At 57.5% G+C, this 12,172-nt stretch overlaps 1 protein-coding gene across 1 annotated transcript in view; it reads left to right on the forward strand.

Annotated features, from left to right (window-relative positions):
- Positions 1-12,172, forward strand: part of gpaa1 (glycosylphosphatidylinositol anchor attachment 1) — a 32,281-nt gene that overhangs the window by 12,530 nt on the left and 7,579 nt on the right. Inside the window, exons 5-10 of the mRNA XM_067969032.1 lie at positions 300-401; positions 1,982-2,178; positions 2,594-2,790; positions 3,024-3,177; positions 6,242-6,307; positions 10,383-10,579. Coding sequence (XP_067825133.1) covers positions 300-401; positions 1,982-2,178; positions 2,594-2,790; positions 3,024-3,177; positions 6,242-6,307; positions 10,383-10,579 — 913 coding nt within the window. The remainder of the gene's footprint in view (positions 1-299; positions 402-1,981; positions 2,179-2,593; positions 2,791-3,023; positions 3,178-6,241; positions 6,308-10,382; positions 10,580-12,172) is intronic.

The raw sequence follows: 12,172 nt of genomic DNA on the forward strand, positions 1-12,172 counted from the left end.
GGAGCTTTACTCTGTATCTAACCCGTGCTGTACCTGCCCTGGGAGTGTTTGATGGGACAGTGTAGAGGGAGCTTTACTCTGTATCTAACCCGTGCTGTACCTGACCACTACACTTCCGTACCCCTGTGTGTGGTGCGACAATACTGACAATACTGTTTGTGACAAGTCAGACCACCTGGACCAAAGCCGTCCGAACAGCTGGAACAGACTCAGTCCCTGGTTATCGCACTGCGAGCTCGCGGTCCGTGGCTCCCACATCAGATGCTCTATTCCTGATTATAATATTATTTATACCACAGGTCAGATACAGTGGGCCAAAGACATCATCTTCCTGTTCAACCAACACGACATGATTGGGATGGAGGCCTGGCTCGAGGCTTATCACGATGTCAACGTGACTGGTGAACAAAATAACAAATTATGGTTTTCGATCAAACTCCAGCCTGTAACTCACTCCCGGGTATCTCTTATTCTACGTGTAAACCCCCCGAACCCCTCGATTAGGTGCCAATTGTAACTCACTGCTGGGTATCACAGTCTGAGTTTGTGGTCTATGGCTCACAGATCAGGTGCTGTCACAGTAACCATGTTTAGTTTGTGTGTTCCTGACACTATCTGTTCGCTTGGCATGTCTGGGGAGGAATCCCCTCTGGTGCAGTTTGAACGAAAGAAAGAACTTGGATTTCTATAGTCGCTTTCACAACCTCAGGACGTCGCAAACTCTTCACAGCCAATGACGTACTTTAGAAGTGTAGTCACTGTTGTAATGTAAGGAAACTCAGCAGCCAATTTGTGCACAGCAAGATCCCACAGATAGCAATGTGATAATGACCAGATAATCTGTTTTTTTTGTGATGTTGGTTGAGGGATAATTATTGGCCAATACACCAGGGAAAACTCCCCTGCTCTTCTTCAACGAGCGGCCGTCCACCTGAGAGGACAGACGGGGCCTCGTTTTAATGTCTCATCCGAAAGACGGCACCTCCAACAATGCAGCCTTCCCTCAGTACTGACCCTCCGACATTGCAGCGCTCCCTCAGTACCGACCCTCCGACATTGCAGCGCTCCCTCAGTACTGACCCTCCGACAGTGCGGCGCTCCCTCAGTACTGACCCTCCGACAGTGCAGCACTCCCTCAGTACTGACCCTACGACAGTGCGGCGCTCCCTCAGTACTGACCCTACGACAGTACAGCGCTCCCTCAGTACTGACCCTCCGACATTGCAGCGCTCCCTCAGTACCGACCCTCCGACATTGCAGCACTCCCTCAGTACTGACCCTACGACAGTGCAGCTCTCCCTCAGTACTGACCCTACGACAGTGCGGCGCTCCCTCAGTACTGACCCTACGACAATGCAGCCTTCCCTCAGTACCGACCCTCCGACAGTGCAGCGCTCCCTCAGTACCGACCCTCCGACATTGCAGCGCTCCCTCAGTACCGACCCTCCGACATTGCAGCACTCCCTCAGTACTGACCCTACGACAGTGCAGCACTCCCTCAGTACTGACCCTACGACAGTGCAGCGCTCCCTCAGTACTGACCCTCCGACAGTGCAGCACTCCCTCAGTACTGACCCTACGACAGTACAGCACTCCCTCAGTACTGACCCTCCGACGGTGCGGCGCTCCCTCAGTACTGACCCTACGACAGTACAGCGCTCCCTCAGTACTGACCCTCCGACAGTGCGGCGCTCCCTCAGTACTGACCCTACGACAGTGCAGCGCTCCCTCAGTACTGACCCTACGACAGTGCAGCGCTCCCTCAGTACTGACCCTCCGACAGTACAGCACTCCCTCAGTACTGACCCTCCGACAGTGCAGCGCTCCCTCAGTACTGACCCTCCGACAGTGCAGCGCTCCCTCAGTACTGACCCTCTGACAGTGCAGCGCTCCCTCAGTACTGCACTGGGGGTGTCAGCCTGGATTATGGGCTCACGTCCGTGGAGTGTTGACGTGCTTTTGCTCTTGTTCCCTGATCCAGAGATCAGATCGTCGGTGATGCAGGGCCGAGCGGGAGCAATCCAGGCAGCCATCACCCTGGAGCTGAACAGTGACGTTATCACCAGCTTCGACATCAGTGTGGAGGGGCTGAATGGCCAGCTGCCCAACCTGGACCTGGTCAACCTCTTCACCTCCTTCTGCCAGAAGAACGGAGTGCTGTGTACCATACAGGGCAAGGTGGGAACCCAGACCCCCAGAAGCCAGCCTGTAACTCCTGGGGGGTAATGGAGCAGTTGGCCATTGGTGGTGGGATTGGGGCTCGGTGGGGTGGGATTGGGGGTCGGAGGGCGGGGGTGGGATTGGCTTCGGGGGGTGGGATTGTGATTGGGGTATTGGGGTCAAGGGGTGAATTTGGGGATGGGGCCAGGGGGTGGGATTGGGGATTGGAGCAGGGGTCAGAGGGTGAGATGGGGGTTAGGGAGTCGGGGTTCGAGAGTGAGATCAGGGACGGGGTTGGGATCGGGGACGGGGTCAGAGGGCGAGATTGGAGTCAGAGGGTGAGATCAGGGTCAGACGATGGAGATGGGGGCAGGGAGGTGGGCTGGAGAATTGATGTCTGTAGAGAATGACTGCACCGTGTGCTCTGTCCCAGTTACCTCGCACGGACGGAGAGACCCTGCAGGGTTACCTTCACTCACTACACACCATGCTGCTGATGGTCCTTAAACAGGGCTCGGGGAAATCGCAGGGCAATCACGGACTCTTCCTGCGATACCACATCGAGGCGGTGACCATCCGGGGAATCAACAGCTTCCGGCAGTACAAGTTCGACATGGTAACCGTCGGCAAGTGAGTGTCGCAGCTGGGCAATCATTAAATTCAGGAACAATAACATGTGTTAAGTGTTACGCGTGTCCGCGGTTTAGTGTTACGCGTGTCCGCGGTTTAGTGTGACGCGTTTCCGCGGTTTAGTGTGACGCGTGTCCGCGGTTTAGTGTGACGCGTGTCCGCGGTTTAGTGTGACGCGTGTCCGCGGTTTAGTGTTACACGTGTCTAATCGCTGGAATCTTTTCCCGATCTAGAGTCTTCGAGGGGATAGTGAGGAAGTTGAACAATCTTCTGGAGAGGCTCCACCAATCGTACTTCTTCTACCTGTTGCCATCGCTGTCTCGCTTTGCCTCCATTGGGTACTACATGCCCGCATTTGTCTTCCTCATCCTCATCCTGTTGCTGAAGATATCCTTCCAATGGTTGGTTCATTCCAGCTGCTCCTCCCTCACGATGATACGAAGAGCCCGCTCTGTTCCTCCTCTCAAGTGAGAGGGTTTGGTTTGTCCGTGGTACAGGAGCAGAGGGATCTGGGGGTCCAGATACACAAATCACTAAAAGTAGTGACGCAGGTTAATAAGGCCATAAAAAAAAGCAAACCAAGCACTGGGGTTCATTTCTAGAGGGATAGAATTGAAAAGCAGAGAAGTTATGTTAAACTTGTATAGAACCTTGGTTAGACCACACTTGGAGTCCTGTGAACAGTTCTATTATAAAAAGGATAATAGAGGCATTGGAGAAGGTGCAAAAAAGATTTAGAAAGTTGATACCAGAACTGAGAGATTATGTGACCTGATAGAGGACTTTAAGATTATGAAAGGGTTTGATAGGGTAGACGTAGAGAAGATATTTCCACTTGTCGGAGAGACCAGAACTAGGGATCATACATATAAGATAGTCAGTAATTAATAAATCCAATAGGGAATTCAGGAGAAACTTCTTTACCCAGAGAGTGGTGAGAATGTGGAACTCGCTCCCACAAGGAGCAGTTGAGGCGAATAGTGTCGATACATTTAAGGGGAAGCTCCATAAACACATGAGGGAGAAAGGAATAGAAGGATATGCTGATAGGGTGAGATGAAGTAGGGAGGGAGGAGGCTCGTGTGGAGCATAAACACCAGCATGGACCTGTTGGGCCGAATGGCCTGTTTCTGTGCTGAACATTCTATGTAATTCAATGTCCTCTTTCAAAGGGAGGAGTTCTTCTGAGTCCTGCGAGGGAGAAGTGTTTCTCTCCATCATTCTGGGACGGACTGGCACCCCAGGGGAAAGCATGGTTTGTCTAACCCACCGCACCAATGGTCTTCATGTCTGACCCCAGACATTGTCCACAGGGCTAGTTAACCACGAGGGGGCGGTAATGGCAGCCGAGCTGGATCCTGTTCGATCCTGGGATCCACCTCACTGCAGGAGTCGCTGGGTCACGATCAGGAGCCGGCTGATTTCCCCCCACCCCACCCCCACCCCCACCTTTTCCCGGACGGTGTTGAGGCCAGTTGTAACCCCCCCCCCCCCCCCGCCCCCACCCCAGACACATGCCAGCTGAGAGCTCCTGCCTCAGCCCCGGGGCCGATTCTCTCACCTTCCTGGGCTCCGTGACTCAACAGCTCACCGTATAAACTCACCGGGTCATCGGGAGGAGCTCACCGTCCAGTCTTAAATAGAATCATAGTAGATACAGCACAGGAGGAGGCCATTCAGCCCATCGTGCCTGTGCCGGCTCTTTGAAGCAGCTGTCCAATTAGTCCCACTCCCCTGCTCTTTCCCCTTCAAGTATTTATCCAATTTCCTTTTGAAAGTTATTATTGAATCTGCTTCCACCGCTCTTTCAGGCAGTGAATTCCAGATCATTACAACTCGCTGCGTAAAAACATGTTTCCTCATGGCGCCTCCAACTCTTTTGCCTTAAATCTGTGTCCTCTGGTTACAGATCCTTCTGCCACTGGAAACAGTTTCTCCTTATTTACTCTATCAAAACCCTTCATGATTTTGAACACCTCTATCAAATCTCCCCTTAACCTTCTAGAACATAAGAAATAGGAGCAGGAGTAGGCCATTCGGCCCCTCGAGCCTGCTCCACCATTCAATCAGATCATGGCTGATCTTCGACCTCAATTCCACTTTTCTGCCCGATCCTCATATCCCTTGATTCCCCTAGCGTCCAAAAACCTATCGATCTCAGCCTTGAATATACTCATGATGTGGAGATGCCGGTGATGGACTGGGGTGGACAAATGTAAGGAATCTTACAACACCAGGCTATAGTCCAACAACTCCATTCCAAAATCACAAGCCCTCGGAGATCATCCCCCTCGTCACTCACCTGACGAAGGGGATAATCTCCGAAAGCCTGTGATCTCAAAATAAAATTGCTGGGCCACAACCCGACGTTGCAAGATTCCCCGCATTTATAGTCAAAGAACAATACCTGGTGATTACAGATAATCTTTCCAACTGCCCGTTGTCAAGGCAATCAAAGTGTTCAGACAGAGAGATGTTACCTACAGGACCACCGAATACACAAACGGCCAGAACAAAAGACAGACAGACAGACAGAGAGAGAGAAACATCCGAAAGGAAGAGAAAGACAGAGAATGACCCGTTGTGTTAAAAACAGATAACTTTTTTTCGCTGGTGGGGTTACGTGTAGCGTGACATGAACCCAAGATCCTGGTTGAGGCCGTCCTCATGGGTGCGGAACTTCCATGCACCCTCTCCAAGACCTTGACATCCTTCCTAAAGTGCGGTGCCCAGAATTGGACACAATCCTCCAGCTGAGGCCTAACCAGTGTTTTATAAAATGATGTAGAGGAACTTCCCGTTCACCACTTTGCGGGAGCAGGGCAATATGGCCCCCCTCCCCTTGAGACCTACAGCAGAGCTGAGGGGCTCCAGCTCAGTGAACTGTCTCACTGGGAGTTGTGCCTCGTCTTAAGGTATCTAAATCTGAGTCAGAAGGTTGTGGGTTCGAGGCCCACTCCAGAGATTTGAGCACATAATCCAGGCTGACACTCCCGGTGCAGTACGGAGGGAGTGATGCACTGTCGGAGGCACTGTCTTTCGGATGAGACTTCAAACCGAGGCCCCGCCTAGCCTCTCGGATGGATGTAAAAGATCCCATGGCCACTATTTCGAAGAAGAGCAGGGGCGTTCTCCTGGATGTCCTGGGGCCAATATTTACCCCGCAACCAACATCACTGAAAAGGCAAATTATCTGGCCATTTATCACATTACTGTTTTGTGGGATCTTGCTGTGTGCGCAAGTTGGCTGCTCCGTTTTCTACGTTACAACAGGGACTACACTTCAAAAGTACTTCATTGGCTGTGAAGCGTTTTGGAACGTCCTGAGGATGTGAAAGGTGCTACAGAAATGCAAGTCTTTCTTTTAGATAAACTGTAAATTACAAATCTGCCTTAAAAATTCCACAGGTTTCCGATTTGTTGATGTGTGTTTTCCTTAATGTGTTCCCACGCTCTGGATCTGTGGATTAAACTGTCCAAAGATACTGTCTGCCCCCAGGATGATTGTGCAGAGGAGGTAAGGAGAGAGGGGGGTGGCGGGATCTGTTGGAGACTGGGACCCCTTTATTCTTGGTCACTTCCATTTTCTTTCTCTCTCTCTCTCTCTCTCTCTCTCTTTCCCGAAGACACTGACTTGCTGGGTTTCGGTTCCCTTGATCACTAACAGGCCTCCCGTTCCCTCACCCCGGTGTCCGTGCGTGAAGTGTGAGCCCACAGTGACCGTCGAGAGCTGTGAGGGGCGGCAGGAACCGAGCCCCGTCCCGTCTCATCCCCTGTCCACACTGACACTTACCAGCAAGATAGCAGTCAGGAGCAGGAACCTGAGCTGATTCTCCCCTCCAGAACCCAGGGGCACATAGGCCAAATATACTGCCCTGTCGGAGGGTCAGAACTGAGGGAGAGCCGCACTGTCGGAGGGTCAGTACTGAGGGAGCGCTGCACTGTCGGAGGGTCAGTACTGAGGGAGTGTTGCACTGTCGGAGGGTCAGTACTGAGGGAGCGCCGCACTGTCGGAGGGTCAGTACTGAGGGAGCGCTGCACTGTCGGAGGGTCAGTACTGAAGGAGCGCTGCACTGTCGGAGGGTCAGTACTGAGGGAGCGCTGCACTGTCGGAGGGTCAGTACTGAGGGAGCGCTGCACTGTCGGAGGGTCAGTACTGAGGGAGCGCTGCACTGTCGGAGGGTCAGTCCTGAGGGAGTGCCGCACTGTCGGAGGGTCAGTACTGAGGGAGCGCTGCACTGTCGGAGGGTCAGTCCTGAGAGAGCACCGCACTGTCGGAGGGTCAGTCCTGAGGGAGCGCCGCACTGTCGGAGGGTCAGTACTGAGGGAGTGCCGCACTGTCGGAGGGTCAGTACTGAGGGAGCGCCGCACTGTCGGAGGGTCAGTACTGAGGGAGTGCCACACTGTCGGAGGGTCAGTACTGAGGGAGCGCCGCACTGTCGGAGGGTCAGTACTGAGGGAGCGCCGCACTGTCGGAGGGTCAGTACTGAGGGAGCGCCGCACTGTCGGAGGGTCCGTACTGGGGGAGCGCTGCACTGTCGGAGGGTCAGTACTGAGGGAGCGCTGCACTGTCGGAGGGTCAGTACTGAGGGAGCGCTGCACTGTCGGAGGGTCAGTACTGAGGGAGCGCCGCACTGTCGGAGGGTCAGTACTGAGGGAGCGCTGCACTGTCGGAGGGTCAGTACTGAGGGAGCGCTGCACTGTCGGAGGGTCAGTACTGAGGGAGCGTCGCACTGTCGGAGGGTCAGTACTGAGGGAGTGCTGCACTGTCGGAGGGTCAGTACTGAGGGAGCGCCGCACTGTCGGAGGGTCAGTCCTGAGGGAGTGCCGCACTGTCGGAGGGTCAGTACTGAGGGAGCGCCGCACTGTCGGAGGGTCAGTACTGAGGGAGCGCTGCACTGTCGGAGGGTCAGTACTGAGGGAGCGCTGCACTGTCGGAGGGTCAGTACTGAGGGAGCGCTGCACTGTCGGAGGGTCAGTACTGAGGGAGCGCTGCACTGTCGGAGGGTCAGTCCTGAGGGAGTGCCGCACTGTCGGAGGGTCAGTACTGAGGGAGCACCGCACTGTCGGAGGGTCAGTCCTGAGGGAGCGCCGCACTGTCGGAGGGTCAGTACTGAGGGAGCGCCGCACTGTCGGAAGGTCAGTACTGAGGGAGCGCCGCACTGTCGGAGGGTCAGTACTGAGGGAGCGCTGCACTGTCGGAGGGTCAGTCCTGAGGGAGCACCGCACTGTCGGAGGGTCAGTCCTGAGGGAGCGCCGCACTGTCGGAGGGTCAGTACTGAGGGAGTGCTGCACTGTCGGAGGGTCAGTACTGAGGGAGTGCTGCACTGTCGGAGGGTCAGTACTGAGGGAGCGCCGCACTGTCGGAGGGTCAGTACTGAGGGAGAGCCGCACTGTCGGAGGGTCAGTACTGAGGGAGCGCCGCACTGTCGGAGGGTCAGTACTGAGGGAGCGCCGCACTGTCGGAGGGTCAGTACTGAGGGAGCGCCGCACTGTCGGAGGGTCCGTACTGGGGGAGCGCCGCACTGTCGGAGGGTCAGTACTGAGGGAGCGCTGCACTGTCGGAGGGTCAGTACTGAGGGAGCGCTGCACTGTCGGAGGGTCAGTACTGAGGGAGCGCCGCACTGTCGGAGGGTCAGTACTGAGGGAGCGCTGCACTGTCGGAGGGTCAGTACTGAGGGAGCGCTGCACTGTCGGAGGGTCAGTACTGAGGGAGCGTCGCACTGTCGGAGGGTCAGTACTGAGGGAGTGCTGCACTGTCGGAGGGTCAGTACTGAGGGAGCGCCGCACTGTCGGAGGGTCAGTCCTGAGGGAGTGCCGCACTGTCGGAGGGTCAGTACTGAGGGAGCGCCGCACTGTCGGAGGGTCAGTACTGAGGGAGCGCTGCACTGTCGGAGGGTCAGTACTGAGGGAGCGCTGCACTGTCGGAGGGTCAGTACTGAGGGAGCGCTGCACTGTCGGAGGGTCAGTACTGAGGGAGCGCTGCACTGTCGGAGGGTCAGTACTGAGGGAGCGCTGCACTGTCGGAGGGTCAGTCCTGAGGGAGTGCCGCACTGTCGGAGGGTCAGTACTGAGGGAGCGCCGCACTGTCGGAGGGTCAGTCCTGAGGGAGCGCCGCACTGTCGGAGGGTCAGTACTGAGGGAGCGCCGCACTGTCGGAGGGTCAGTACTGAGGGAGCGCCGCACTGTCGGAGGGTCAGTACTGAGGGAGCGCCGCACTGTCGGAGGGTCAGTACTGAGGGAGCGCCGCACTGTCGGAGGGTCAGTACTGAGGGAGCGCCGCACTGTCGGAGGGTCAGTACTGAGGGAGCGCCGCACTGTCGGAGGGTCAGTACTGAGGGAGCGCCGCACTGTCGGAGGGTCAGTACTGAGGCAGTGCCGCACTGTCGGAGGGTCAGTACTGAGGGAGCGCCGCACTGTCGGAGGGTCAGTACTGAGGGAGCGCCGCACTGTCGGAGGGTCGGTACTGAGGGAGCGCCGCACTGTCGGAGGGTCGGTACTGAGGGAGCGCCGCACTGTCGGAGGGTCGGTACTGAGGGAGCGCCGCACTGTCGGAGGGTCGGTACTGAGGGAGCGCCGCACTGTCGGAGGGTCGGTACTGAGGGAGCGCCGCACTGTCGGAGGGTCGGTACTGAGGGAGCGCCGCACTGTCGGAGGGTCGGTACTGAGGGAGCGCCGCACTGTCGGAGGGTCGGTACTGAGGGAGCGCCGCACTGTCGGAGGGTCGGTACTGAGGGAGCGCCGCACTGTCGGAGGGTCGGTACGGAGGGAGCGCCGCACTGTCGGAGAGTCGGTACCGAGGGAGCGCCGCACTGTAGGAGGGTCCGTACCGAGGGAGCGCCGCACTGTCGGAGGGTCGGTACCGAGGGAGCGCCGCACTGTCGGAGGGTCCGTACCGAGGGAGCGCCGCACTGTCGGAGGGTCGGTACCGAGGGAGCGCCGCACTGTCGGAGGGTCAGTACTGAGGGAAAGGTGCACTGTCGGAGGGTCAGTACTGAGGGAGCGCTGCACTGTCGGAGGGTCAGTACTGAAGGAGCGCCACACTGTCGGAGGGTCAGTACTGAGGGAGCGCTGCACTGTCGGAGGGTCAGTACTGAGGGAGCGCCGCACTGTCGGAGGGTCAGTACTGAGGGAGCGCCGCACTGTCGGAGGGTCAGTACTGAGGGAGCGCTGCACTGTCGGAGCTGCCCTCTTTCAGCTGAGACGTTAAACTGAGGCCCCGACTGCCCTCTCAGGTGGGTGTAAAAGATCCAATGGCACTATCCGAAGAAGAGCAGGGGAGTTCTCCCCGGAGTCCTGGCCAATATTTATCACTCAACCAACATCACTGAAAACAGATTATCTGATCGTTTTTCTCAATGCTGTATGTGGGATCTTGCTATGCGCAAATTGACTGCTGCGTTCCCTCCGTTACCCGAGACCCACAAGGCCCAAGCCCTTTCCAAGCGGGAACTCTGGCTGATCATTTTGCACCTCTCCGTGATCTGTTAACTCGGGGATTGAACGAGTGGATCCTCCAGGTCTGTGAGGCTCCATCTCCCCTCGTTCCCGTCAGTTACCCCAGTCTGATTTCTGTGTTTATTTCATGGCAGGATGTGAGACCAGGATTCCTGTCGATCATGACTCCGATCTTCATCTGCCACGCCACAGGCCTCGCCCTCTACTACGTGCCGCTCCTGTGCCAGGGGAGCGCCACAGATCACTTCCCCGTCTCTGAGACTGAAGCCGTCGTGCTCACCTCCATCGCCATCTATGTGGCCGGACTCGCCCTCCCCCACAACACGCAGAGGTACGGCAGAGAGCGCGAACACGTGGCCGAGTGTGAGCAGAGAGAGCCGGCGCGTGGCCGAGTGTGAGCAGAGAGAGCCGGCGCGTGGCCGAGTGTGAGCAGAGAGAGCGAGCGTGTGGCCGAGTGTGAGCAGAGAGAGCGAGCGTGTGGCCGAGTGTGAGCAGAGAGAGCGAGCGTGTGGCCGAGTGTGAGCAGAGAGAGCCGGCGCGTGGCCGAGTGTGAGCAGAGAGAGCGAGCGTGTGGCCGAGTGTGAGCAGAGAGAGCCGGCGCATGGCCGAGTGTGAGCAGAGAGAGCGAGCGCGTGGCCGAGTGTGAGCAGAGAGAGCGAGCGTGTGGCCGAGTGTGAGCAGAGAGAGCCGGCGCGTGGCCGAGTGTGAGCAGAGAGAGCCGGCGCGTGGCCGAGTGTGAGCAGGGAGAGCGAGCGCGTGGCCGAGTGTGAGCAGGGAGAGCCGGCGCGTGGCCGAGTGTGAGCAGAGAGCGCGAGCGCGTGGCCGAGTGTGAGCAGAGAGAGCGAGCGCGTGGCCGACTGTGAGCAGAGAGAGCCGGCGCGTGGCCGAGTGTGAGCAGAGAGAGCGAGCGCGTGGCCGAGTGTGAGCAGAGAGAGCGAGCGCGTGGCCGACTGTGAGCAGAGAGAGCCGGCGCGTGGCCGAGTGTGAGCAGAGAGAGCGAGTATGAGCAGGGAGAGCCAGCGCAACCAAGTGTGAGCAGGGAGAGCGAGTGTGAGCAGAGAGAGCCGGCGCGTGGCCGAGTGAGAGCAAAGAGAGCGAGTATGAGCAGGGAGAGCCAGCGCAACCAAGTGTGAGCAGGGAGAGCGAGTGTGAGCAGAGAGAGCCGGCGCGTGGCCGAGTGTGAGCAGGGAGAGCCAGCGCGTGGCCGAGTGTGAGCAGGGAGAGCCAGCGCGTGGCCGACTGTGAGCAGGGAGAGCCAGCGCGTGGCCGAGTGTGAGCAGGGAGAGCCAGCGCGTGGCCGAGTGTGAGCAGGGAGAGCCAGCGCGTGGCCGAGTGTGAGCAGGGAGAGCCAGCGCGTGGCCGAGTGTGAGCAGGGAGAGCCAGCGCGTGGCCGAGTGTGAGCAGGGAGAGCCAGCGCGTGGCCGAGTGTGAGCAGGGAGAGCCAGCGCGTGGCCGAGTGTGAGCAGGGAGAGCCAGCGCGTGGCCGAGTGTGAGCAGGGAGAGCCAGCGCGCGGCCGAGCATGAGCAGAGAGAGCCGGCGCGTGGCCGAGTGTGAGCAGGGAGAGCGAACTCATGACCCAGTGTGAACAGAGAGTCTGCATTAGGCCGAGTGTGTGTAGGGTATGAGCGCATGACTGAGTGTGAGCAGAAAGCCAGTGCATGACTAAGTGTGAGCAGGGAGTGTGCAATCACAGGCCAGTGAGAATGTGAGCAGAGTGTACAATCACATGGCCAATGGGAGTGTGAGTAGAGTGCAATCGCAGGAAAAATGAGTGTGAGCAGAGTGTACAATCACAGGACTTGTTACTGTGAGCAGCAAGTGTACAATTGCAGAAACAATGAGACTGTGAGCGGAGTGTGTACAATCATATTTTAAAGCTCCCTCTACACTGTCCCATCAAACACTCCCAGGGCAGGTACAGCA

Source organism: Heptranchias perlo, chromosome 2 (genome assembly GCF_035084215.1).
Source record: "Heptranchias perlo isolate sHepPer1 chromosome 2, sHepPer1.hap1, whole genome shotgun sequence".
Classification (NCBI taxonomy): Eukaryota; Metazoa; Chordata; class Chondrichthyes; order Hexanchiformes; family Hexanchidae; genus Heptranchias; species Heptranchias perlo.